General features: G+C 39.2%; 1 protein-coding gene across 1 annotated transcript; it reads left to right on the top strand.

Annotated features, from left to right (window-relative positions):
- Window positions 1–2,769: 2,769 nt before the first annotated feature.
- On the top strand, window positions 2,770–22,694 carry gatd1 (glutamine amidotransferase class 1 domain containing 1). Its single transcript, XM_060838474.1, has 8 exons — window positions 2,770–2,967; window positions 6,975–7,051; window positions 8,731–8,836; window positions 9,576–9,683; window positions 14,818–14,912; window positions 16,030–16,123; window positions 18,720–18,831; window positions 22,376–22,694. Exons 1-8 carry the CDS (start codon window positions 2,919–2,921, stop codon window positions 22,380–22,382), a joined length of 648 nt encoding a protein of 215 aa, XP_060694457.1. The 5' UTR covers window positions 2,770–2,918; the 3' UTR covers window positions 22,383–22,694.
- Window positions 22,695–24,410: the final 1,716 nt, after the last annotated feature.

Below are 24,410 nucleotides of genomic sequence, written 5' to 3'. Positions count from 1 at the left end.
GTTAACAAGCAAGATAAATAAATAGAAACCAGTACACGTAATATATTTAAATTTTTAAATTAACGTTAAGGTATTGCACATAAGACTACTTAATAAGGCAACAACTCATGGTGTTGTGAGTATTATATGGAGGGAAGATTGGCTAACTAATAGAAGATAAGGAATTTTGATAAAGTGGGCATTTTCAGGATGGCAACTTGTAATTAGTGGAATGCCACAAGGATCACTGCTAGGGTCACAATTATTTACAATGTATCAGTGGCTTGGATGACAGAAGTGAATACATTATCACCAAGTTTGCAGAAAAATAGGTTGACTGACAAGTAGTGAGGTTAACACAAAGTCTACAGAACAGTATAGACAAGTTAAACAAGTGGGCAAAATCTTGACAAATGGAACATAACGAGAAAATGTAAGACTGTGCATTTTTGCAGGCATTATAGAAGAGCAGACTATTATTTAAGCTGAGAAAGATGGCAGAAAGCTGCAGCATAAAGCGATTGGGAGTCCCCATGAAGCAAAAAGAGCTAACATCCAAGTTCAATGGGGAATAGGGAGGGCAAATGGATTGTTGGCCCTTATGTCCAAGGGAATGGCACATAAAAACAGGGAATTCTTGCTGAAACTAAACAAGGCACTAGCCAGCCCAAACCTGGTATACTATGAATAGTTTTGAGACTATCTATCCTGGGACAGGTTAAGCAAAGACATGCCAGAGAATTCCTAGAGGCCTGGCATTCCAACCACAACGCCATAAACAAGCACATAGATCTAGATGCCATCTATCAACCCCTCAGAAAATAAACAGGAAATGACATCACCACAAACCCCAGGAACCCCATCCAGGAGAAAGATATAAATAGAAAGCAGGAGACAACAGCTTTGCTTCACTTGGAGGTCGCCACTAATGATGTTACCTAGCCAGGTAATGAAACGTCTGGATATCAAACCTACAGCTCAGCAAGCAAACCTACACCCTAAACCTCAACCTGAGCTACAAACCTTGCGAGTTTTGAGACTATTATATAAGGGACTGAGATTAGAGGCAGTCCAGAGCAGGTTGATCCTGGGAATAGAAGGGCAGTTTTATGTTTTGAGGTTGAGTAGTTTAGAAGGGCTTATGCTCGAAACATCGAATTCCCTATTCCTGAGATGCTGCCTGGCCTGCTGTGCTTTGACCAGCAACACATTTTCAGCTGTGATCTCCAGCATCTGCAGACCTCATTTTTTACTGAGTAGTTTAGAACAAAAATACAAGCCTGGCAGCGTGATATATAAAGATTGTTGCTCCATATGGAAGAGTGGAGAGATAAATGAGAGGGGGGGTGGGGTGGGGAGAAAGTAGCATAGAGTACAATAGGTGAATGGGGGTGGGGATGGAGTTGATAGGTCAGAGAGGAGGATGGGGGAAGGTAGCAAATAGTACAATGGGTGAATGGGGTTGGGGATGAAGGTGATAGGTCAGAGAGGAGGGTGGAGTGGATAGGTGGAAAGGAAGATAGGCAGGTAGGACAGGTCATGAAGGCAGTGCTGAGGTGGAAGGCTGGACCTGGGGTGAGGTAGGGGAAGGGGAAATTAGGAAACTGGTGAAATCCACATTGATGCCTGCGGTTGAAGTGTTCTGAGGTGGAAGGTGAGGCATTCTTCCTCCAGGCGTTGGGTGGTGAGGGAGCGGCGGTGAAGGAGGCCCAAGACCTGCATATCCTCTGTTGAGTGGGAGGGGGAGTTGAAATGTTGGGTCACAGGAACGTGAGGTTGATTGGTCCGGGTGTCCTGGATATGTTTCCTAAAGTGCTCTGCTAGGTGGCGTCCAGTCTCCCCAGTGTAGAGGAGATCGCATCGGGAGCAACGGATACAATAAATGATATTGGTAGATGTACAGGTAAAACTTTGATGGATGTGGAAGGCCCCTTTAGGGCTTTGGATAGAGGTGAGAGACGAAGTGTGGGCACAGCTTTTACAATTCCTGCGGTGGCAGGCGAGGGTGCCAGGATGGGAGGGTGGGTTGTTGGGGGTCGTGGACCTGGCCAGGTAATCACGGAGGGAACGGTCTTTGTGGAAAGTGGAAATGTGTGGGGAGGGAAATATATCCCTGGTGGTGGAGTCCGTTTGGAGGTGGCGGAAATGTCGTCAGATGATGTGGTTTATGCGAAGGTTGGTAGGGTGGAAGGTGAGCACCAGGGGGGTCCTGTCCTTGTTACAGTTTAAAAGTAAGCTCGGAGGCAGAGGAAGAAGTGTTCAACGTCATGGCATGTATTAAGTTCATTGATGTGTGGATGGAAGGGGATAAAGGTGAAGCCTTTGCTGAGGACTGATCGTTTGGTCCTCCGTGACGGGGAGGTCAGGGGTAATGGTGAAGACTGGGCAGGACTGGGAGCTAGCTGGGCAGACGGGCAGACTGGTCCACTCGGGGCTATGGGCAGGGCGCAGAGGGGGCCCGGGCTGATTGGTGCACCTGGGGGTGGGGGCGGGGATGGGGAGTCCATTCGGGACAGTAGGCGGGGCTGCGTGGTCCACGTGGGCGGGGCTGTGTAGCCACGTGGGCCAGTGGGCGGGGCTGCGTTGTGTATGTAAGACGTTGGGCGGGGTGAGTGTGCTGACTGATCTACTCTGGACTTTGGTGGGTGGGGCGGCGAGTGAGTGACTCACAAAGGAAGGTGGGCGGTTCGAGGAGGGGGGAACGTCTCTGAGGGCGGGGCGGAGGGACGAGCTTGAGTGGTGCTTCCGGGTTTGTGGGCGGGGCCGAGGGACGGTTTTGAGCGGTGCACTCGGGACTGTTGTTGGGGGAGGGGACGGTTTTGAGCGGTGCACTCGGGACTGTGGGCGGTGAAAGGGTCAGGTTTGAGCGGCGGACCCCGGGCTGTGGGCAGTTATTTGCTTCGTTTTCTTGTTATTGAGGCCGGGCTGTGCTCAGGATCATGTCGGCAAAGCCCAGCCTCCTGATTGTTGTCAGCGCTGCTGCTGAAGGTAAGTTAAAGTCTGGGCCATGTTTGTCTCAGCCTGTGATCCAAACTGTCACAGGACCATTCTGATGGAGAAAGTAATTGATTTTTGTTAACCCTTCACTGGCCGAATAGCAGACGTAGTATTCGTGATTAAAATGTGTGTCTTGAGTCATTATGTGGAGGAGCCGGTGTTGGACTGGGGTGGACAAAGTTAAAAATCGCACAACGCCAGGCGAGAGTCCAATAGGTTTAATTGCAAGCACTAGCTTCTGGAGCAGTGCCACCTGATGCAGGAGCAGCGCTCTGAAAGTTAGTGCTTCTAAATAAATAAATGTGATGTGCTACATTTTGGGAAAGCAAATCTTAGAAGGACCTATACAATTAATAGTAAGGTCCTAGGGAGTGTTGCTGAACAAAGAGACCTTGGAGTGCAGGTTCATAGCTCCTTGAAAGTGGAGTTGCAGGTAGATAGGATAGTGAAGAAGGTGTTTGGTCTGCTTTTTATTGGTCAGAGTATTGAGTACAGGAGTTAGGAGGTCATGTTGCGGCTGTACAGGACATTGGTTAGGCCACTGTTGGAATATTGCATGTAATTCTGGTCTCCTTCCTATCGGAAAGATGTGAAATTTGAAAGGGTTCAGAAAAGATTTACAAGGATGTTGCCAGAGTTGGAGGATTTGAGCTATAGGGAGAGGCTGAACAGGCTGGGGCTGTTTTCCCTGCAGCGTCAGAGGCTGAGGGGTGACAGAATCAAGAGGGGCATGGATAGGATAAGTAGACAAAATCTCCTCCCTGGGGTCAGAGAGTCCAGAACTAGAGGGCATAGGTTTACAGTGAGAGGGGTAAGATATAAAAGGGACCTAATGGACAATTTTTTTTTACACAGAGCTTGGTATGGGTATGGAATGAGCTGACAGAGGAAGTGGTGGAGGTTGGTACAGCTGCCACATTTAAAGGGCATTTGGATGAGTATATGAATAGGAAGGGTTTGGAGGGATATGGCCTGGGTGCTGATAGGTGTGACTAGATTGGGTTGGGATATCTGGTCGGCATGGACAGGTTGGACCTAAGGGTCTACTTCCATGCTGTACATCTCTATGACTCTATAACCTGGTGTTAAGTGATTTTTAACAGTGTTTGAGTCTGTTTTTTTTTCTCAAATTAAACCATCTATCATTATCTAATGAGGCTGGACACTGAGTGTCAGACCATTCAAATGTGGGAGACATTCCACTCTGGCAGCACAGCTGTCAAGCCCTGTTCAACCTTGTGTCGGCTCGTTTAAAGAGCAGTCTGATTAGACCCACAACCTTGCTTGTAAATGTTTACTTGCATGTGAGCAGTTCCTAATTCTGTTATCAAACAAGCAACTTGTGGGTGCTAGAGTTCTGAAACAATCAAAAACAGAAACCTCTGGAGGAACTCAGCAGGTCTGGCCACTGGACTTGAAACAGCAACTCTGTTTCTGTTGCGTTCAGACCTGAATTTCTCGAGCAGTTTTTGATTTGTGTGTAGTGCATGCTACATTGGCAACTATGTATTTTCTAATAAGAGAGTAGTCCTTCTTGGACCAAACCTTACTTTAAAACAACTAGCACAGAGATTAGCTAATTTATATTTTAAATCCTCTGCCTTACACCAGAAATGCTGCTGTCATTTGTAATCTTCCTGTACTCACTGTTGAGATTAGCTAACTTGAAACACATCAGGTATGAAACCTGATAATGCATGGATTAAGTGTCATTGTAAGTGGTTTATATAATTGACTGACTGAGTTGTTTTTTGCATTTGGAATATAGGAAAAATAGTAAGTCTCCCCTTGAGCCTGTTCCACTATTCAGTAACGTAATGACTGATGTGCAATCTAACTCATTATTTTAGCACTGAGGCAGGAGGAAGTGCTGATAATCGTGCCTCATTAATCTAATTAATTATGAAAATTGTTTCTCTTTTGTACCATCCCATCTAAAATAAATACTAATGAACTCTATGTAACTGTTTACTGTAAGCAAAACTTTTTTTAAACCAAGTGACAAGTCAGCATTTAAACTAAGGTCTGGAATTAAAATCATAACCCCTGAATCTCAAAAACATAACAACTGGAAAAGGTAAACCTGTGCAAAAATCTTTTTTCTAAAAAAAAAAGGCAAAAAATAGCCCCTGTTTGCCAAGCGTCTGGAAACAAAGGATAAAAGATGTTGATTTCTTGCCAACTGAGTTGGGTTTTAGACAACTGTAGACTGATTCCGATTGCATCAATCTGGATTCATGTCTTTAGATCATGGTCACAGTCCAGCTTTTCAGGTTTCAAAAGGCAGTCAGAAGTACTGGTAATTGAAGACTTGAACAAGTTTCCAGGAACTTTTGAGATCAGAATTTCAGAGCAGAATTGCAGCTTGTCTTCCCCAGTCCAGAAAGGGTTGCTTAGCAACTATAAGCATAGGGTCTCCCTAGTCTTTTCAAGACCAGTTTTTCAATAGTTCAGGCGATAAAATCTACCTCTTTTTCAAAGTTTTGCTTCATTATTTCTGCAAAGTCAATTGATGATTTGTGTTAACAGCAAGTGGCTTGCAGTGTGTATCTGTTAACGTTGCTCTGTTCCCTCTTTAACTGAAAAAATGTTCAAACTATTCCAAAGCTTAGAATTTTTCCATGCAGCCCATACTTATAAATATGTATTCCAACAGTAGTTTTTATATCAATCTAAGCTTGAAGCAATCTTAGCAAATTATGTAATTTCAGTTCATATTTGCATATAACAGTTGCAGACATCTCCCATCATTTGTGCATAATATTTAATTTCACATCTGATAATTCTGGCTCTAATTTTTAGCCTATACCTAACAGTTTTCAAGTACTGAACAAATTTTTCTCCCATCTACCTTACTTATACCCTTTAATATCGTAATTTCAATTAAGTTACCCGTTAGTCTTCTAAATTCAAGGGGATATATCCCTATTTTGTGGGGTGGATCTCCTCAATACAGGTGTGGCACAGCCAGAGTTTTGTATAACTAAAGAATTACTTCATTGTACTCTGGTTCTCTCAGTATAAAGGTGGGAATCTATTGGCCATTTTGGTTACTACTTCGATCTGTTCACGATCAGTGTGCATGAATCTACATGTCTGTGACACTGCTGTTTCTGAGAAATGTAATTGTAACCATCAGAAGTGAAAATTACCACCTCATCTGAAAGAGACCGTCTCCAGTAATATAGTGCTCTCCCAGTACTGCATTGGACTGCGTGATTGAGGCTCTGGAGTGCAATTTGTGTTCACAGCTTTCTGACTTGGGCAAGGGTGCTATCATTGAGCCACAACTGAGATAGTTACCCTAAGTATTAACCATTATATCGAGATTTGTTGCAGTTTAATCTATCAAACTGTGTTTAGTGGCTTCAAACTCTCAATTTTCAACAACACAGCTTGACATTTATTTTAATAAAGCTGGGATACAAAATTTGTATACAGGTATACATTTCTTTCAGCTTCTAGAAATGGCATATGGAAGTGAAACACAAGAGCAGTTTCTTGTGAATAGAATTGTTTATTTTATCACCGTATCTAGTTTATTTTCCAATAACATTAAAATCTTTCCATATGACCATGTAATTATCAGGCCTTTACCATGTCATCTATTGGATCTTTTTTAACTTCACTATGCCTACATCCTTATGAGAAATACATCTCTATCTTGTTCTTGTGAGGTGTGCCTTCTGCCCACTGTATGTCTTAGTCCTTTGTTCCAGTAAAGCCTTCAGTGTTTCTTTCTATTGCAGGTGTAGAAATTGTTACCAACTTCTGGAAAATTGCAAACTTTTTCTTAATCTAGGTACTCACTGTATATATTGAGAAATAGATTCATATTTCAAATTGTTGAATCATAGAACTAAAGCATAATTTGCCTACTTCATGCAGCCAGTAATTTTATACACACTCAGCTTTATATATAGGAGCATAATGGTAGAAAGTAATGTTAAGAGTTTGAATGAAAGTGTTTTCATGTCTGTTCCCTTTCTCTCCCCCAGGTGTATCTGCACAGTCATTTTATCATTCCTATACACTATGTAACGCAACTTTTAACCTTCAGATTGCCACTCCAGGGGTAAGTGCCAGTTACATAATCTTTATTCATTGAGTCACTGTGTACATTTATAACAAAAGCATAATGCTAATTATTGCCTTGTATGGATGAGCCACCTAACTGCAGCTGCTGTGTGTTGGAACAGGGGAGGACCATAATGTATAGGAGTAGAAATTCTGAGCATGATGATGATGATCCTGAACTCCACTTTCCAGCCTTTTCAGCACAACCCTTGATTCTCTTACTGCTCAAAATCCATCTCAGCCTTGAATATACTTAATGATCCAGACTCAACAATCCTCTATGGTAAAGAATTCTACATCTTCACAACCCTCTGAGAGAAGCAACTCCTCCTCATCTGTCTTAAATGTGTGACCCTTTTATTCTGAGATCATGTCATCTGGTCCTAGATTCTCCCACAAGGGCAAACAACTTTTTCACACACACCCTGTCAAGTCCTCTCGGAATCTCATATGTTTCAAAAAGATCACTTATAATTCTTCTATATTCCAACAAGTGAAGGCCTAATCTACTCAACCACTCCTCATGAGATAGCTTTTCCATACCTGGTATCAGCCTAATGAACCTTCTCTGGTCTCCCTCCAATACCAGTATATCTTTCCTTAGATAATGATATTCATACTGCTCCATTTTTGATCTGACTAGTGCCTTGTACTGTTTAAGAAAAACCTCCCCTAACTTTATATTCCACTCCCTTGAAATAAAGGCTAATGTTCCATTTGCCTTTCCTATTACACACTGAACTTGTGGACGAGGTCTCCCACATCCTTCTGGTTCATAGATTACTGCAGTCCTTTTCTATTTAAATAATATTCAGCTTCTCTGTTTTTCCTGCCAGCCTTGATAACCTCCCATTTCTCCACAAGGTAGCCAAGTTTTTCCCCTCTGTATACCTTGACAGAATGTTTTGTCATCCTCATCACTTGCCTTCCCACCTGTTTGTCATCCAGAAACTAGGCTATAATATATTCAAAGACTCAGTAAAGATGAGAAAGATCCTAAAGCATGTTAATAACCACAATCCATGATTCTCTTGCAAAAATATGACTATGTTCACTACCTTGCTTCCCATTGGCACGTCTTTATGCTTTTAGATTTTCCACTGTTAATGTGGCTATGGGTCGTTTTAATTGTTGTTTCCTATGTAAATTTTTCTCATTTCAAATATATCCTCTTGTAGTAGATTTATTTTAATTTCCCAGATTCTGAGTCTGTACTGCAAAGAAACCTCACCTCTAACCAACTTCACTTTTTGACTTCACTAGCCATCAGTTACCCTAGTAGACTGTAAAGTTCAAGTGTTCACTAAAGTTAGGAATAGAACTTTAAGTTGAGAATATATTTGCACCTGCATGTTCATTCTACCTGAAGGCAATACTGTCTTAACTTCCCTCTAATGTCAAGGACAATCAGTTATCATTAGTAATAGGTCTTGTTTCGAATCTGCAGTTCTCACATTCTATTTCAAAATCTCTTAACAATAGGACAGTAATTTCTGCACCTCACTAGAATATTTCATTTAATATATTACAAAGTGTTGTCAGTGAATGTTTTCTTTGCCTTCCCCTTTACCTTCAATACATTGCATTTTTTTCAGTTTGTGTAACTATGGTTCTGATCCAAGCCAGCTGTCATCTGTTTAGTTAGAGCAGGCTTTTAAATGTATCTGTTTGCAATAGGGGAAGCCGATGGATTTTGTGGAACTGGATGAAAATAACATACGCTGGATCCAGGACTTCCGTGTGAAGCCATACTCAAATCCAGCTAAGCTGGAGTCAATTGATGGTAGGACTCATCTACATTGAGATGCATTGTTTGATAAATTTAAAATACCAAAGGTAATCTAGCAATACCAACTCTGTGTAGATATTTATTTTTGGAGTGTGAAGTTAATAATCCGATAGTTTACAGAATGAACATGAAACTTCGATGATCAATTTGCAGCTTCAAGATTATTTAAGATACAGAGTAGTGTCTTGAAACATAGAATAAAGAAGGATGTGAGTATTTAAAGTCTGGACTGATGTAGATGACATGAATGTGCCATTTGCTTTCGTTATAGTAAATGATGTACCATATTAACTCCCATAAACTGCTGTAGCTGATCTGAGAGTGCAGTTTGTTACCTAAGTACTGCAGTTTTGCATTAAAAGTTCCAGAAGCGGTCAAAGTACAAATTGCATGGCCGATGAAATGGAGTAAATGTTTTTTGGGTCCAGAGCAGTAACAAACTGTGAAAAAACTTGAAACCAATAAAAAGGGATGGGGAGAGAAGGTCTGAAGTATAACTAGTACTAAAAAGCAAGAGACACCCTATCCATAGTCAATGAAAATGTGATCTGACCAAGGCGAAGTCTTGAAATATCTCTGTGACTTGTGCTGTTTTTTCAATGCAGTGAACCACATGCATTATGTTTAATATGTTTTTGTTTAGTACAGTGGGACATCCATGCACATTTAAATGAAAATACTGAAAATGTAAACTATTTTGCTATCTTCCAATTAAGTTCCATTGTATCACTAGGTGCGAGGTACAATGCTATCCTGATTCCTAACTGTCCTGGTGCTATGGTAGATCTTGCAACCAGTGGATACCTGGCCAAGATTCTCCAACATTTCTGTGCTGAGCAAAGTGAGTAATATATTCTCAAACTTTATTAAATTTATTCTGAAGGTTTTAATAAGAAATTACCTAATTGTTGATTATAATGATTGAGAGTTATGGATTTTGCAATGCATGTTCATAGAACATTCGTTCTAGTCTGTATTGAGTGAGCTGATCTCTGAGAAGACAGTAGCTGGGGTGATAAATATGGCATTACCTTGGTCAGTGAAAATAAATCAAGGCACTGTTTCTGCCCAGTGCTTCTTGTTGGAAAACTTTGGTGGTTCACAACAAAGGATTTCATTTGGGTGCATCGATAACAAGGTTCACTGAACATTGATCACTTCTGGAAGGGTATAAATCTCTAGCCCAAATGAAAACATAGCCTATCTAGCTGAGCTTTGAAAAGAAGAAAGAGGAGATTTTGAATTTATATAGCACCATCCTTATGAAGAAAAATATTATAGAGCAGCCTATGTGAAGGAAAGAATGATAGTAGTAATCAATAGAGAAGGTTTTGAAGAAACAGGAGTTGAAAGTGAAGTGGTTTTGGAAGTGAGCCCCAGCAGTAAGAGGATGCAACATTTGGCCTCCAAAGAAACAATGTCAGCAATCAGATTTGAGAGTCTGAGGCCGAAACTGTTTCCTGCAACATTGTTATGGACTAAGCCAGACCACTCGAAACATTCTTAAGCATGCAGCCCAAGACCATAACTTTGCAATTTGTTTTGGTAAGTGTACAGTGAAAATTACCTGGATTAAGCTAGGTTGACCACTAGATTTTAAAACAGACAAAACTTTATTCACAAAATTACACGATGAAACACAAAGAAAAGAATAAAGAACCCCTACAGAACTCAACCTATCAAACAAGACTTAATTATGCTGTTCCGAATATACATAACAGTCCCAATAAGCACGCTCCCTTTAAAACCCAGTATAAATGGAACACACAGGTTGAGGTTGAGGTGCAGACGAGAGTTTCCACACAGCTCCCTGTTGAATTTCCAACCGGTTCAAGACTGAACTAAAATTGCTCAGCTCAGCTAAGCTAGAGAGCTGATCACTCCCCTATCGTTATACAGGCCACTTCTAAAACATGACCACTTTAGCCTGAAGTCTCTTCTGTTTACATATAAACAAAAGGCCTCTCAAAATCCTTTTCATCTCTGTACCAAACCAGACTGATGGGAGCCCGGCCCGGTTTATTAGCCCTCTGAAAAAAATCAAGGACAGAGTATCCTTGAGCCTAGGAACAGCTTTTAGAGAAAAAAAGGACTAGCTTTCTGACAATATTTGGTGTGGAAATATCATTCAAAGCAAAATGTTAACTGAGGTGAATTAGAACAAGTTCCATGGAGTAGAAGCTAATGTGGTGAAAGACAGAGAACCAGGGGCACTTGCAAACAATTGTTGGCAATCTAGTCAGGAAAGCCTCAGGCTGCAGTCTTTTTCTTCATTTCTTTTGCTGTTTGGGGTTTAGTTTCACACTGAAAATAATGAAGTAATGAAAACTCCCTCTGTATTTTACCAACCATACATGGCAACTATACAGCTAGATACATATATTTTCCCTTCACTCCACATGTGGAGGTGGTTGCATATATGTACGTGGATTTCTAGAAGGCATTTGATAAGGTATCACATTGAAGGTTATCGCAGTAAGTAAAAATCTCATGCTTTGGGAGTTAACATATTAACTTGAATAGAAGATTGGCGAAACAAAATATCCATAAGTATGTCCTTGTCTGATTGGTAGCATGTCATAGAATCATAGAGTCCTACAACACAGAAACAGGCCTTTTGGCCCATCATGACTAGTCAATTACAGACAGCAAACTACACTAATCCCATTTACCTGCCCTTGGTCTACTATGACTTGGCATTTTAAGTACTATCCAGATGCTTCTTAAATGTTTCAAGTGTATTTATCTCTACCACCCTCTCAGGCAGCACATTCCAAATATCTACCATTCCCTGATGAAAATATTTTTCTCATATCTCCTCTAGATCACTTGCTCCTCACCTTTAAACTTATGCCTTGTGATCTTGGACAGGTCACCCATGGGGAGGAGATTCTGATGATTTACTCTCTAAACCTCTCATAATTTTGTAAATCTCACTCTGATCCCCCTCAGCCTCCAAGGAAACCAAACCCATCCAAGGCAGTCTCTCTTCATAACTGAGACTTTTCATCCCAGGCACCTTCCTTATGAATTGTTTCTGCACCCTTTTCAGTGCTGTCATTTTCTTGCAATAATATGGTGACCAGAACTGCACACCATAGTCCATCTGTGACCTAACTAATGTTTTATAAAGTTGTAACAAGACTTCCTTGTCTAAAGAAGCCAGGCATCCTGTATGCCACCTTCGTCACCTGTCTGCCTGTACTGACACCTTCAGTGACCTGTGGAGGTATTCCTGAGGGACCTAACATTCCTTATGTATGTTCACCCCTTGTTAGACCTCCCAAAATGCATTTGCCATTGCTCTGTCCAATTTACAGACTGATCAATGTCAGACTGTAGCCTGAATATCAACAATATCACCAACTTTCATATCATGTGCAACCTTACTAATTATATCTTCTACATTCACATCCAAGGCCATTAATGTAAATAGCAAACAGCAAGGGTCCCAGCATGAACCCTGTGCTACACTGCTGGTCACAGGCTTCCAATTACAGAAGCAACCCTCTACTCTCTGCTTCCTCTTTACAGATCCAGTTTTCCTTGGGTTCCATGGGCTGTTATATTTTACATCCGTCTCCCATGTGGGAATTTGTCAAAGGCCTGACTAAAATCTCTGTACACCTCATCAATATATTTGGTTACCTTTTCAAAAACTCAGTTAAATTAGTCAGACAGGATCTCCCTGTAACAGCCAGTTCAATCATTGCCTTTTAAAGTATTGATTAATCCTATCTTTCAGAACTTTTTCCAATGAATTCCCTACCACTGACATCAAACTAACTGATTAGGGATAGTCAGCATGGTTTTTGCAAGGGAAATCAGGACTCACAAACTTGATTGAGTTTTTTGAGAAAGTAAACCAAAACGATGGAGGGCAGAGCAGTAGATATTGTTTAAATGGACTTTAGTAAAGTCTTTGACAAAGTTCTGCATGATCGACTCACTCCTAAAGTTAGATCACATGGAATTCGGTGGGAGTTTGCCAATTGGATACAAAATTGGCTTGATATAGGAGACAGAAGTGGTGGTGGAGGGTTGTTTTTCAGACTGGAGACCTGTGACCAGTGATGTTCCACAGAGATTGGCACTGGATCTATTTCTGTTTGTCATTTATGCCAACGATTTGGATGAGAATATTGGAGGCATGGTTAGTAATTTTACAGATGACACCAAAATTGATGGTATAATAGACAGCGATCATAAGATTACAAAGAGATCTTGATCAAATGTGTCAATGGGCTGAGGAGTGGCTGATTTGTTTTTAATTTAGAAAAATGTTCTGTATTGCATTTTGATAAAACAAACAAGGGCAGAACTTATACACTTAATGGTAGAATCCTGAGTAGTGCTGTAGAACAGAGACCTAGCAGTTCAAGTGCATATTTCTTTGAAACTTGCATCACAGGTAGACAGGGCAGTTAAGAAGGCATTTAGCATACATACCTTCATGCTCAGACCTCTTGAGTATAGGAGTTGGGATGTCATGTTGAAGTTGTTTAAGCTGTTAGTGAGGTCTCTTCCGGAGTACTGTGTGCACTACTCGTTGCCTTGCTATAGGAAGGATGTTATTTAAATCGGAGAGGGTTCAGAAAAGATTTGCCGGAATGTTGCCGGCAATGGAGGACTTGTTAGAAAAATAGGCTGGCCAGGCTGGGACTTTCTTCACTGGAGTATAGGAGGTTGAAGGGTGACCCAGTAGAGGTTTATAAAATTGAGGGGCTCAGATAAAGTGAACAGCAAGGGTCTTTTCTCTGGGATGGGGGAGTTCAAAACTGGAGGGCACTTAAGGTGAGAGGAGGAAGTTTTTAAAAGGACATGAGGGGACAACATTTTCTTTTACAGAGTGGTTTATGTGTGGAATAAGCTGCCAGAGGAAGTGATAGGTGCAGGTACAGTTGCAACATTTAATTGACATTTGAATAAGTAATTGAATAGGAAAGTTTTAGAGAGATTTGGGCCAAATACAGGCAAGTGGTGCTAGTTTAGTTTGGGAACGTGGTAGGAGGGGACTAGTTGGACCAAAGGGTATGTTTCCAGGCTGTATGACTCTACGACTGTGATTTCCTTTGTCAAAGGACATTAGTGAATCAAATGGGTTTTTTATATCAATGGAGTTCATGGGTGCAATTATTCAGTAGTTTCCAGTTCCAGATTTATTAATTAAACTTAAAATTCAACCAGCTGCATGGTGGGATTTGAACCCATATCCCCAGTGTTAGTCTTTTATCTCAATTGCTTGTTCAATGACGTTACTGACAGACAGATGATGGTGTGGCAGTATTTTTCTTAGAACCAAATTAAGCTTATACATTGTTTCTTAAGCACTGGGAAGAGGAGCTCTCACGTTTAGGTGACTGATATTGCTGAATTTTTTTTCAAAATTAAAACCTATAAGTAAGCAGTGGGAAGGTGAAGTTAACTTGTTTGTGTTAATACTCTAATTTTAAAAGAACATAACTTTTGGCCTTTGAAATAAAATAGTTTTTTGCAGCATCTGTTTTCACTTGGAGCTTGAGTTATAGTTTTTCCTTACAATTCTCATCTCTAATGTTACTAGCTTCATTTTCTCTCTTTTTTTATTATTCATTCATGGGATGTTGAGTGTCGCTATCTGGGCCAGCAGTTATTGCCAAACCCTAATTACCATGAATTGAGCCCCTTCTTAGGGTCATTTCAGAGTGCAGTTAAGAGTCAGTCACATTTGCATGGTGAGGACAAACTGTATTTTGATATGTTAACTTATCTGTTCTCATTGGATATGTACTGAGCTTGGTTTCCAGTATCTTTGTAATCCAGAATTTGCAGAGTTTATTAAACTGACATTTACATTGTGAAAATAGACATTTATTTCCAGGCTGAGATGTGCACAATCTGTCCAAAATGAATCTATTTTCTAAGTCAAGTTAAGTATTTCCTTAAATAAAATGGGGAAGATTTGATCTGTCATTATTTTAATTTGCTGATTGCAGAACCAATTTGTGTGGTGGGACATGGAGTTGCTGCTTTATGTTGTGCAACCAACCAGGACAAGTCATGGATATTTGAAGGATACAGCATCACTGGAGTAAGAGTTCAGTTTAAATGTATTTTACACAAGAAAAGTTGTATTTTTATTATAGGTATGTTATTAACAACATTCAAGCATGGACTAATAAGTGGCAAGCAAAATCCATTCTGTGCAAGTGTCAGGCAAAGATCCACCTCTGAGAGAATCTAATTATGTCCCTTTCAACCTTCAGTTGCATTACCGTTGCTGATGTTTCCACATCAACATCCTGTGGATTGTGATTGACTGACAGAGTACGTTGAACCAGCTGTGTAAATAATGTAGCTAGAAGAATCAATATGAGGAGGGAAATTATGTGGGATGTAATTCTACTTCTGAATCCTCAAAGCTTACCTACTATCTACAAGGCTCACGTTAGGATTGTGATGGAAACTCCACACGTATCTGGATGAGTGCAGACTCAAGATAGTGGATGCCACCTGGGACAAAGCAGCCCCCTTAGTCATTACACCATCTACCAGCTTGCACAATCTGTCACCACTGTGCATAGTGGCAGTAGTATGTACCATCCACAAAAGCCCTGTAAGCATCTTGACAAGGATCCATTACCAGCACCAAAATCATAACCCAACCACTTCAAACAGCAAGGGCCAGAGATCCATGCTAACATCAACATTGTCAAATTCCCTTCCAAGCCACATTTGACTTGGAACGTATTTGCTGTTTCTTTTAGTCAAATGTAAAATTCCTCCTTAACAACAGTGTTTGCAACTACACCATATACTACATGGGTTCAAATAAGTGATTCACCATCTTCTCAAAAGAAATTAAATATGATAATAAATGCTATCCTAATCAGGGATGTTCACACATTTTAAAAAATGTTTAAATTGCAGCTTTAGTTAACCTCTCTAACAGGTAGTGCATAATAGCAAGGTTTATGGGATAAACAGAGGCTACTTGTTCTATGATTGTGTTAACTGTGAAAAGAGCTATTCAATCTTATCCCATGTTTTAAATAAATAAGCTGTATTTAATTACTGTCTGACTTTGCTGTTTAACAGCATTCTAGATTACTGATGTAGTTAAGCTCTGATGATATTGATGTTTGTGTCTAGGATCGGTAATTGCAGTTTATTTTAATCAATTGTTAATTGATAGTTTCTCTTCATAGCCCTCAGTCTTCGAGCTAGTAAGGAGGAAAGATTTTGCAAGCCTTCCAGTCATTGTGGAGGATTTTGTGAAAGACTCTGGAGGCACCTACAGTGGTAGGTCATCTTTGGCTCTGTGTTGCCCTAGTGATTGTAATTCAGGCATTCTTTGAGACCCGTTCCATCAAAAAGAAAATTTCTGATTTCTTCTATAGAAAATATCAAACTAATTTCTCCTTAGTTGAAAATTACATTCCTGTGATTCCAAGCTGCTATATTTTGGTAAAGTCCTGATCAAGACAATTTAAAATCAGTCAAGAACCTAGACAGTCAGTGTTGGAGCTTTCATCACAACAGATGTTGTTTTGGCTAGACACGGACAGACCATACCTTTCTTATTTTCCTGCCTTTTTGATTGTGGACTAAAATGAAAAAGTTCAGTTTTAAAAATCAAGGAAGAGGAATTGCAGAACTTTTTTGCAGCAAGTTGCCAGCACTTATTCAGAATAGTATTTGAACTTTTGTTTATTGACCAGTAGGAGTTGTTTAGTTGCAGACAAACTAGCACCAAGGAGTATACACAAAGCGATTTGGCTGTTTGGTGTAGCGTGTTGACCAGTTAGCAATGGCACAGGTCTTTTGCCTGCCGACGTGATTGGCTCACAGTAGCTGAACAACTTGTGAGTGTGAAAAAAAATGGTTGCAACCCTTCAGAAAGTGAAGTGCTGACTTTGTCTCTGTGTTAAGAAAGTTCCCAAAGCCTGAAGAAAGCCAGTTCACTTTTCCTCACCAGTTGCTGTAAGCTGTTGTTTTTAACCAATAAATCAGAGACTTTATACATCATTTCTCTTTGTGCCTTCTGCGGGCAAGTGAAAGTACCTGGAAAAGAAAGAGTTCACAAAATAGCAAGCCAAGGAAAGTTTAATTAAAAGCAAAATAGGTATGGATGTGAGAAGGTTTGAAATGAAAACAGAGTGGTAGAGAAACTCAACAGGTTAAGTCAGCATTAATGACGAGAATTGTTTTTGATATGGCTCTGCTTCAGAACACTTATTTTTAATCCTAAAATCTATATATTTGTAGTAAATAGTACAGGAACCTGGTCCATGCCCCCCTCAACCTAGTCTAAAAGTACAGATAAGCTAGGGAGTTTTGATATTTTGAAAAAACCTTCAACATTTGTGACAATTCCAGGAATACTGAGGCTAATTTAGTCTCTTAGTATTTTGTATAATTTTTCTCACCTTAAGTTTTAAAAGTAGTCTGTTGCTGGACAGATTGGCTGCTGTTTAACACCTCATCCAAGTGGCTACACTGTAATGAACAATAGTTTGCCATTTAGTCCCATGAGCTTGTTCCATCATTTATTAAGATTGTGGTTGATCTGGCCTGACTGCATACACATGCCTTTGACCCATATACCTTAATATCTTTGATTTAATAAAACAGAATCTTGTTCATTTTAAATTTGAGAAACTGATCCAGCATCCACTGCTGTTTGTGGAAGTGCATTCCAAACATCTACCATCTTTTCTGAATGAAAATGCTTCCTGACATCTCTCCTGAATGGCCTGGCCCTCATTCTCAGTCTGTGCCTCCTAGTTCTAGATTCTCCAACTGGAGAAATAGTTTAGCTTTACCTTTATCTATTTTTTTCCTTGTAATATCTAGAAGACCTTGAACATGTCACTACTCAACTTTTTAAATGTTGGAGAAGATAAGTCTGATTTGTGTAATTTTTCCTCATAACTTAATCCCAGAAGGGTTTCGGATGACAGAGTGAAAGCCAATCACAATAAATAATAATCACAGCCAGGCCTAACCCAGTCAATGCACACATTGTTGTAAATAAAATTTTAATTTGATAAAAACATCAAAAATATTTCTCCAACTTATGGCTGGCAAGCCTTTAGCTGAAATATAATGGATTTACATAAATGGAATAGATATTGTGTTATAGAAAATGAAGTATTAAGAAGTGGAAATGATCTACTTTGTAAATCATTATCTTTTTAATTTGAGTCTGGAATCTGTAGACCTATTCAAGGTGAAATACTAATTGTTACGATCCTACCAATGGTTTATGACATTTTTGAATGTTTCCACGTTTCATATTTTTGCCAGAACACTGAGCTTATACAAATTGGGGGCTGGGTAATGTTGGTCAAGGGAGCCAGTGGTTTCCTTTACAGCTTCATTCATTAGATATACTGTTCCTGTGTTGACAAAGCATTCAATCCAAAAGTCTGAAGAAAAAGCTCCTTGTTCTAGGCTGCATTAGCTGACCTTGGCCAGAACAGCAGCAAAAGCTGCCATTATTTTCATGACAAGTCGAGTGACTCTTGCTGGGATCTAAAAGCATATGAATATTAAACTAATGTGATACTGAGAATGCTTCATTGAAGAATGGTCCCTTGGGAAGCACACCAGATAGTGATTATTCAAACAGTGCAACAGCAGAAATGTCATACTTTACATCAAAGGAAAAAAATCAGGTAGGTCTAATAAAATGTCATCTATCTTGGTTTATGAGACTCCTTCGAAATATCTCAAATGATCAATATGAAATCTTTGATATAGAAACTGCAAACACTGTCTTCAAATCATGTCAAAAGCAAATTTTTCTTTAATGATTGTGAAAGAACCACAAGGACAGTGTCTAAGAGTTAGATGTTGTGATTAAATATTATACTGTATCTATCTCTATTTTTAGCTAGTACACCTGATGCTACACACGTTGTGATTGATAGGCACCTTGTAACTGGACAGAATGACCAATCTACACTCATTGCCATCCAGAACCTCATACTTTTCTGTAATACAAGGTGAGAAATTGTTTGTTTGAGAATCAATTGCTCAAAGCATTTTATTTATTGATATTTAAGGGGTTTCTTGGTAACTCTAGCAATAGTGTTGGACTCCCATGCAAAAACCCAAGGTATAATCAATGTTCCTGGTAATTGTATTTCTTTTTTTTACATGGACATAAGTTCAACCAGGTCTTGGCCAAGCTGTTAGGTGAGGAATGCTTTTCTGACAGGCAGAATAATGAGCTTGTACTTTCTGATCAATAGAATGTGGTTGAAATCAGTGAGGCTTTTATGACTGTAAGTCACTGTGACATGATACTATTATCACTAGTTACAGCTCTGGAAGACCATTAGACTCATTAATGTTCATGCATTCATGCTCTATGTCTTTCATTGTACCCTTCAATTATTCCTTTAATTATTCAGTGTTTTCACCTCTAACATGTAACCAAATGTCCATTCCATGTATTAGTCATTTGTTATGCTAAGAACACCTTCCCAAGACCTATTTTAACTGTGCTTTTTAAGCTTGAATTTGTTTCTGTTTGCTTTGCAGTCATGAATTCTTAAATAATTTTCAAGTAAACCTCATTTATCTCTTAACTCCTTCCAACAGCATTTCATTTTGTAATATCTGAACAGCAATAATGATATTAATTGCTGCTCCTAATTTGGTTACATCTACAAGCATCACTAATTTTGATTTGAGTCTGAATCCAATCCATTGATATAAATTTGAAATTGTAGTGGTCTCAATACTGATTGCTACACATCCAATTCCGTGCCATACCCAACCTTTTTTAGAGCTCCTCTGACAGGTACCTACAGTATTCCACCTTTTAACCAATTTCCATTCAGATAATTTTTCCAGTATCCCCGTCACATTGAATTAACTGAGAGCATTCTATGTGGAATGTTTAGAAATGCCACTTAGAAGACAGGGTACGCATCCTAAATTTTTTTTGATCTGTTCGGAACGTCAGTTCCTTTAAAGAAATAATTTGATGCAATGTTTCTCATTGTGACTGCTATTTATTTGAACATCAGTGTACAGATAATCTGATGACTAATTTGTTTAAGCTGTTGTAAAGACTGCATCTTTCTATTCTACTTTATTTTGATTATGGACTAAATTGAGCAACGGACACTTTATAATAAAATACTAAAAGAGTTGTAGCTTTAAAAGGCAAGTTACTGAAACTCATTATAAGTCATGTTTACATTGGTTTGCATGTAGGAGGGAAGATGTAAGTAGCCAGCACAGCACCAGGCCATATGTATAAAGTGAGATTTGTCTGGCATCAAGTAACTGATTTGGTTTGTCAAATTGTGACCATCTGTGTTTGGTTCCTGGATAAGGGAACAGCTTGTAGAGAGAAATGATACAACAAGGACCTGTCCATATCTGAAAGAGAAGGTGGAGTCCCTTTATCTCTGCAATAAAAATACCTGACGTCTGAAAGAAGCTAGTTATTTCCTTCCAATAGTTGGTGTGAGCAGTGACTTTAACCGGTTTAAGAGACCTGGCAGTTTAGTGGACCAATTGTCAGCACTTCCTGTTTGGACAAAAAACAAAAGAAATTGATGAATGGAAAATCCTGCCAAACAAAATGGTCACTTCATCTAACCAGTATACTGGTGCTGAGGAACTGTGGGAACCAGTTTTCAGTTTCCTTCTACTCAGAAAACTAACTCCTTTTTTGCTATTTTTGTGTGTGTGTGTATGGGGTTTATAAAGGAATTAAAGTTTTAACTTGTAGCGCTGCATATCAACAGCTAATATTTGTTTTACGTGTGATTAGAATATATTTATTTGTAATAAGTAACGCTTGCACCACACAAATGCTAGACAATGATCTATCTCCAATCAGCGACAATTTAACTCCCGTCCCTTGACGTCAATTGGTGTTACCACCATTGAATGCCTAACAGTCAACATCATTGTGATACCACTGACCAGAAAATCAACTGGATTCTCCATATAAATACAGTGGCTACAAGAGCAGGTCAGAAACTGGGACCACTGCGGTGAGCAACTGACTTCCCAAAGCCTGTCCACCATCTACAAGGCACAAGTCAGGAATATGATAGAATATACTCTCCAATGGCCTGGATAGGTACAGTTCCAATAACACTCAAGAAACTTTACACCATCCAGGAGAAAGCAGCTGCATCCACAAGCATTCACCCCCTGCACTGCTAATGCTCAGTAGCAGCAGTGTGCACTATCTATAAGATGCAGAGCTGAAATTCACTAAAGGTCCTCAGGTAGCATCCTCCAAACCCATGACACTTCAATCTAGAAGGACAAGGGCAGCAAATACATGGGAACGCTACCACCTGCAAGCCAGTCACTATCCTGACTTGGAAATATATCAATCTTCCTTCAGTGCTGGATCAAAATCCTGGAATTCCCTCCCTAAGGCCCTTGTGGGTCAACCCACAGCATATGGACTGCAACAGTTCAGGAAGACAGCTCAGCATTAGCTTTTCCATGGCAACTAGAGTTGGCAATAAATGCTGGTCAGCCAGCGATGTTCATTTCCCACAAGTGAATTTTAAAACGAGTTCTTGTTAAGTGCAGAAATCTTATCTGTTTTCTGTTAATCTAGGTCTGTATGACTGATAACTCCAGGAATAGTGAAATTTGATTTTCAGTGCTTTACCTGCTTGTGATTGGCCATGCTTTTAAAAAAATGTGCATTTTGTTCCTAATGCACTAATAACCATCCAACTGTTTACTTATTCAAACATGAGGCATCTCCTCCTGAATACCATATGATTGTTTGGGATTTGCATGAATGTATTGTTCTTTCAAACCTGTCTAATTTATGTTGAAGTTATTAATTCCACACTGCTATGAAAAGTAAGTTGCTAGAGTATATGAAAAGTTTGAAGATAGCATTGTTATTATTAGTGAGAACTGCATAGTTTTCACATAGACAAAGTCTCATTATAGAGCTTTGGCACCCTAGTGTGGTTTAATGTCACACTACCACCATGCTAATAGAACAGACTGTAGGCAGATCTAGGAGCTCCAAACTTGGGAATTTATTAAGCAGATTTGATTCACAGCAACATAATTAATTATACACTACTTCAATTTAGAACCTCACAGCTCAATAAATCCTTCTCTACTGCATCATCAGCAACCTGGAAGACCAACCCTGGCTCCATATTGGAGAGATCAGAAGGAAATTCCAGGAACAGCACCAGGAATACCTTTAGAATAAGGGAGCTAACTCAGTAAAACTGTAACACAAAACTACCTGCCATATAAATTCCAAGAATGGTTGGCTGCAGACAGGTATAAAAAGCTATAGACAGCTGCCCAAACCCACAACAAATGGACCAGAGCATAGCTCTGTCATCCGTCTCACATCTAGTCAAATGATGCTAAGCAGTTGGGAAAATAATTACTCCTGAGACTAGAACCAACACAGGGTTAAGTATCCAGTGGTTTTAGTGTTTAAATTAGTTCTTCAGAATTTTTTGTTGTTTGATTTCATGTAAAATATGTAGTTTCTGTTCTCAAATCCTTTTGAATCTTTCTTTACAGGAAATGATTGCACTTTATTTCATGATCGTATTAGGATTCAACAGTTTGATGAAATGGAACTATCAAAAAGGCAACTCCCCACAACCAATAATAAAAACAGGAAATCAGCAAACCATGTCAGAAAAAAGCAGACCCTTAAACACTGAGAAGCTACCGCAGTCGCATTCGAGGCCAGCCAAGCTTCCGATTTCAAATGCATGTCTGAGCGGACACGAGATTATGAACTTCTTTTGAAGTTTTAGATTGAACAATTAATATATAGCTGATTAAAAGTGAACCTGCTTTTATTAACTGTGACCAAATAAATGTCTTGAATTAAGGGAATTGTACTTTGGAGTTTCTTGCAAATGAACTGTAGTAAAATCAGTATGATCTTACTGAGAAGGTGCAAGGTATTTACACTGGAAATCATGCAACAGCCTATATGCACCAATGGAAAAACTGTGCCTGTCCAAAAACTGAGGAAAAATATTGAGTATGTTTGGATTGGAAAAACTGTTTTAAATAGCAATTTTTAAGAAGGGAAATAGGGCATCAAGAATAGCTAATGAGTATTTATACCTGGATACAAGGCCAATATAGTTCACAGCACAATGGAGATGAGCTTTGAAAGTTTGAATTATTCAATGATATCTCTGAGAATCTACAGATCCGGTTAGTCTTCCAGGATATGGGAAAGTGAGAACAGGCATAGGCATAAGGACAGTGGTTTGCTGTAGAGGATTGTGGGTGGGAGTTTGTGCTTGGATTGGAAATACTAAACTTGCGATGAATTAAACAAAGTTTGAAGGTTTGTCTGGCTTTAACCAGGGAATATGTCTCCAGACAAACTTACACTGTTTGTAGTTCTGGAGGTTAAAGTTCCCAGGCTGGGAAAGGAAAAATCTGTCAGTCTTTCGGAGCCAATAATCATTTTGTGCTGGTTCAAGATGAATTCAGTGTCTACTAAAAGAACAATATAAAGTATAACTATGAAGTATGTTTTCTCAGTTGGTATAGAATTAAAAAGGGAATATTTTTATTCTGTGGTTTAAAGTGTAAGTTGCCTAGAAATGTTGTATTTACTCAAAAGTGCTGTAATCTTGTACAAAAAGGCACGTCTTAAAATGTGAAATCTTGTCATATTACCCTTTCAACTGTTAATTAGAAGCTTGTATTATTTTTAAAAGTTATCAACCTTGGTGGTGATGTAATAGTTATTTCCCCTGAGCTGGATAGTTCTTATGACAATGAGTAGAGAAAATTGCTAATGTTGCTGTAACAATGAAGTAACCTGACATGATGCAAGTTTTTCTAGACAGGATATTTTGTTCATTAGACAACTGAAGACACTTTGTTAGGAACTAATATTGTTGAAATGTTTGACTTTACAAAGTTCTAGAAATCCTCTTTGCTTTCAGTCCCTCCAAAAGGAAGGCCTTGATGTCTTACAAACCTTCATGTTGAGATAGTACTGCACTGTATTGTATCTGTAAATCAGTATGAAAACCTTAGTAGCTAAATGTTCTAAAGGAAGTGAATAAAAGAAAGCAAATTTCTTTGCAAGTTTATTTTGTTAGGCTTCATCTCTCAATATCTAAAGTATTTTAAGGCAAGTTGATGTACATCCGCTTTGAGGATCCTTCCTGTACGTGTTAGTTGGAGGGCTCCAATCTATTAATATATCTGATTTCACTTTTTGTCTGTACAAAATAAATTACTGATAATTTAAATTATCTTCCTTTCATATGATCATACTGTCCAGTTTTAATTATTTGCGTTCGAACTTGCAACAGTACAGTATAGTACAGGCCTTTCACCCTACCTTGTTTATGCTGACCATGGTGCTGTTCTAAAGTAATCCCACCTGTCTGTGCATGATTCATATCCCTGTATTCTCTGCCTGTTCATGAGTCTATCTAAATGCCTCTTAGATTTTGCAATCATGTCTGCTTCTACCACCTCCCTTGGCAGTGCACATCAGGCACCTGTTACTGTGTCACAACAAAACTTGCCTTGTACATCATCTTTAAACATTTCCCTTCTCATTTTAAAT

Source organism: Hemiscyllium ocellatum, chromosome 18 (assembly GCF_020745735.1).
Source record: "Hemiscyllium ocellatum isolate sHemOce1 chromosome 18, sHemOce1.pat.X.cur, whole genome shotgun sequence".
Taxonomy (NCBI): domain Eukaryota; kingdom Metazoa; phylum Chordata; class Chondrichthyes; order Orectolobiformes; family Hemiscylliidae; genus Hemiscyllium; species Hemiscyllium ocellatum.
Note: the sequence above shows the minus strand (reverse complement) of the source record. Positions and strands in the feature narration are given on the sequence as shown.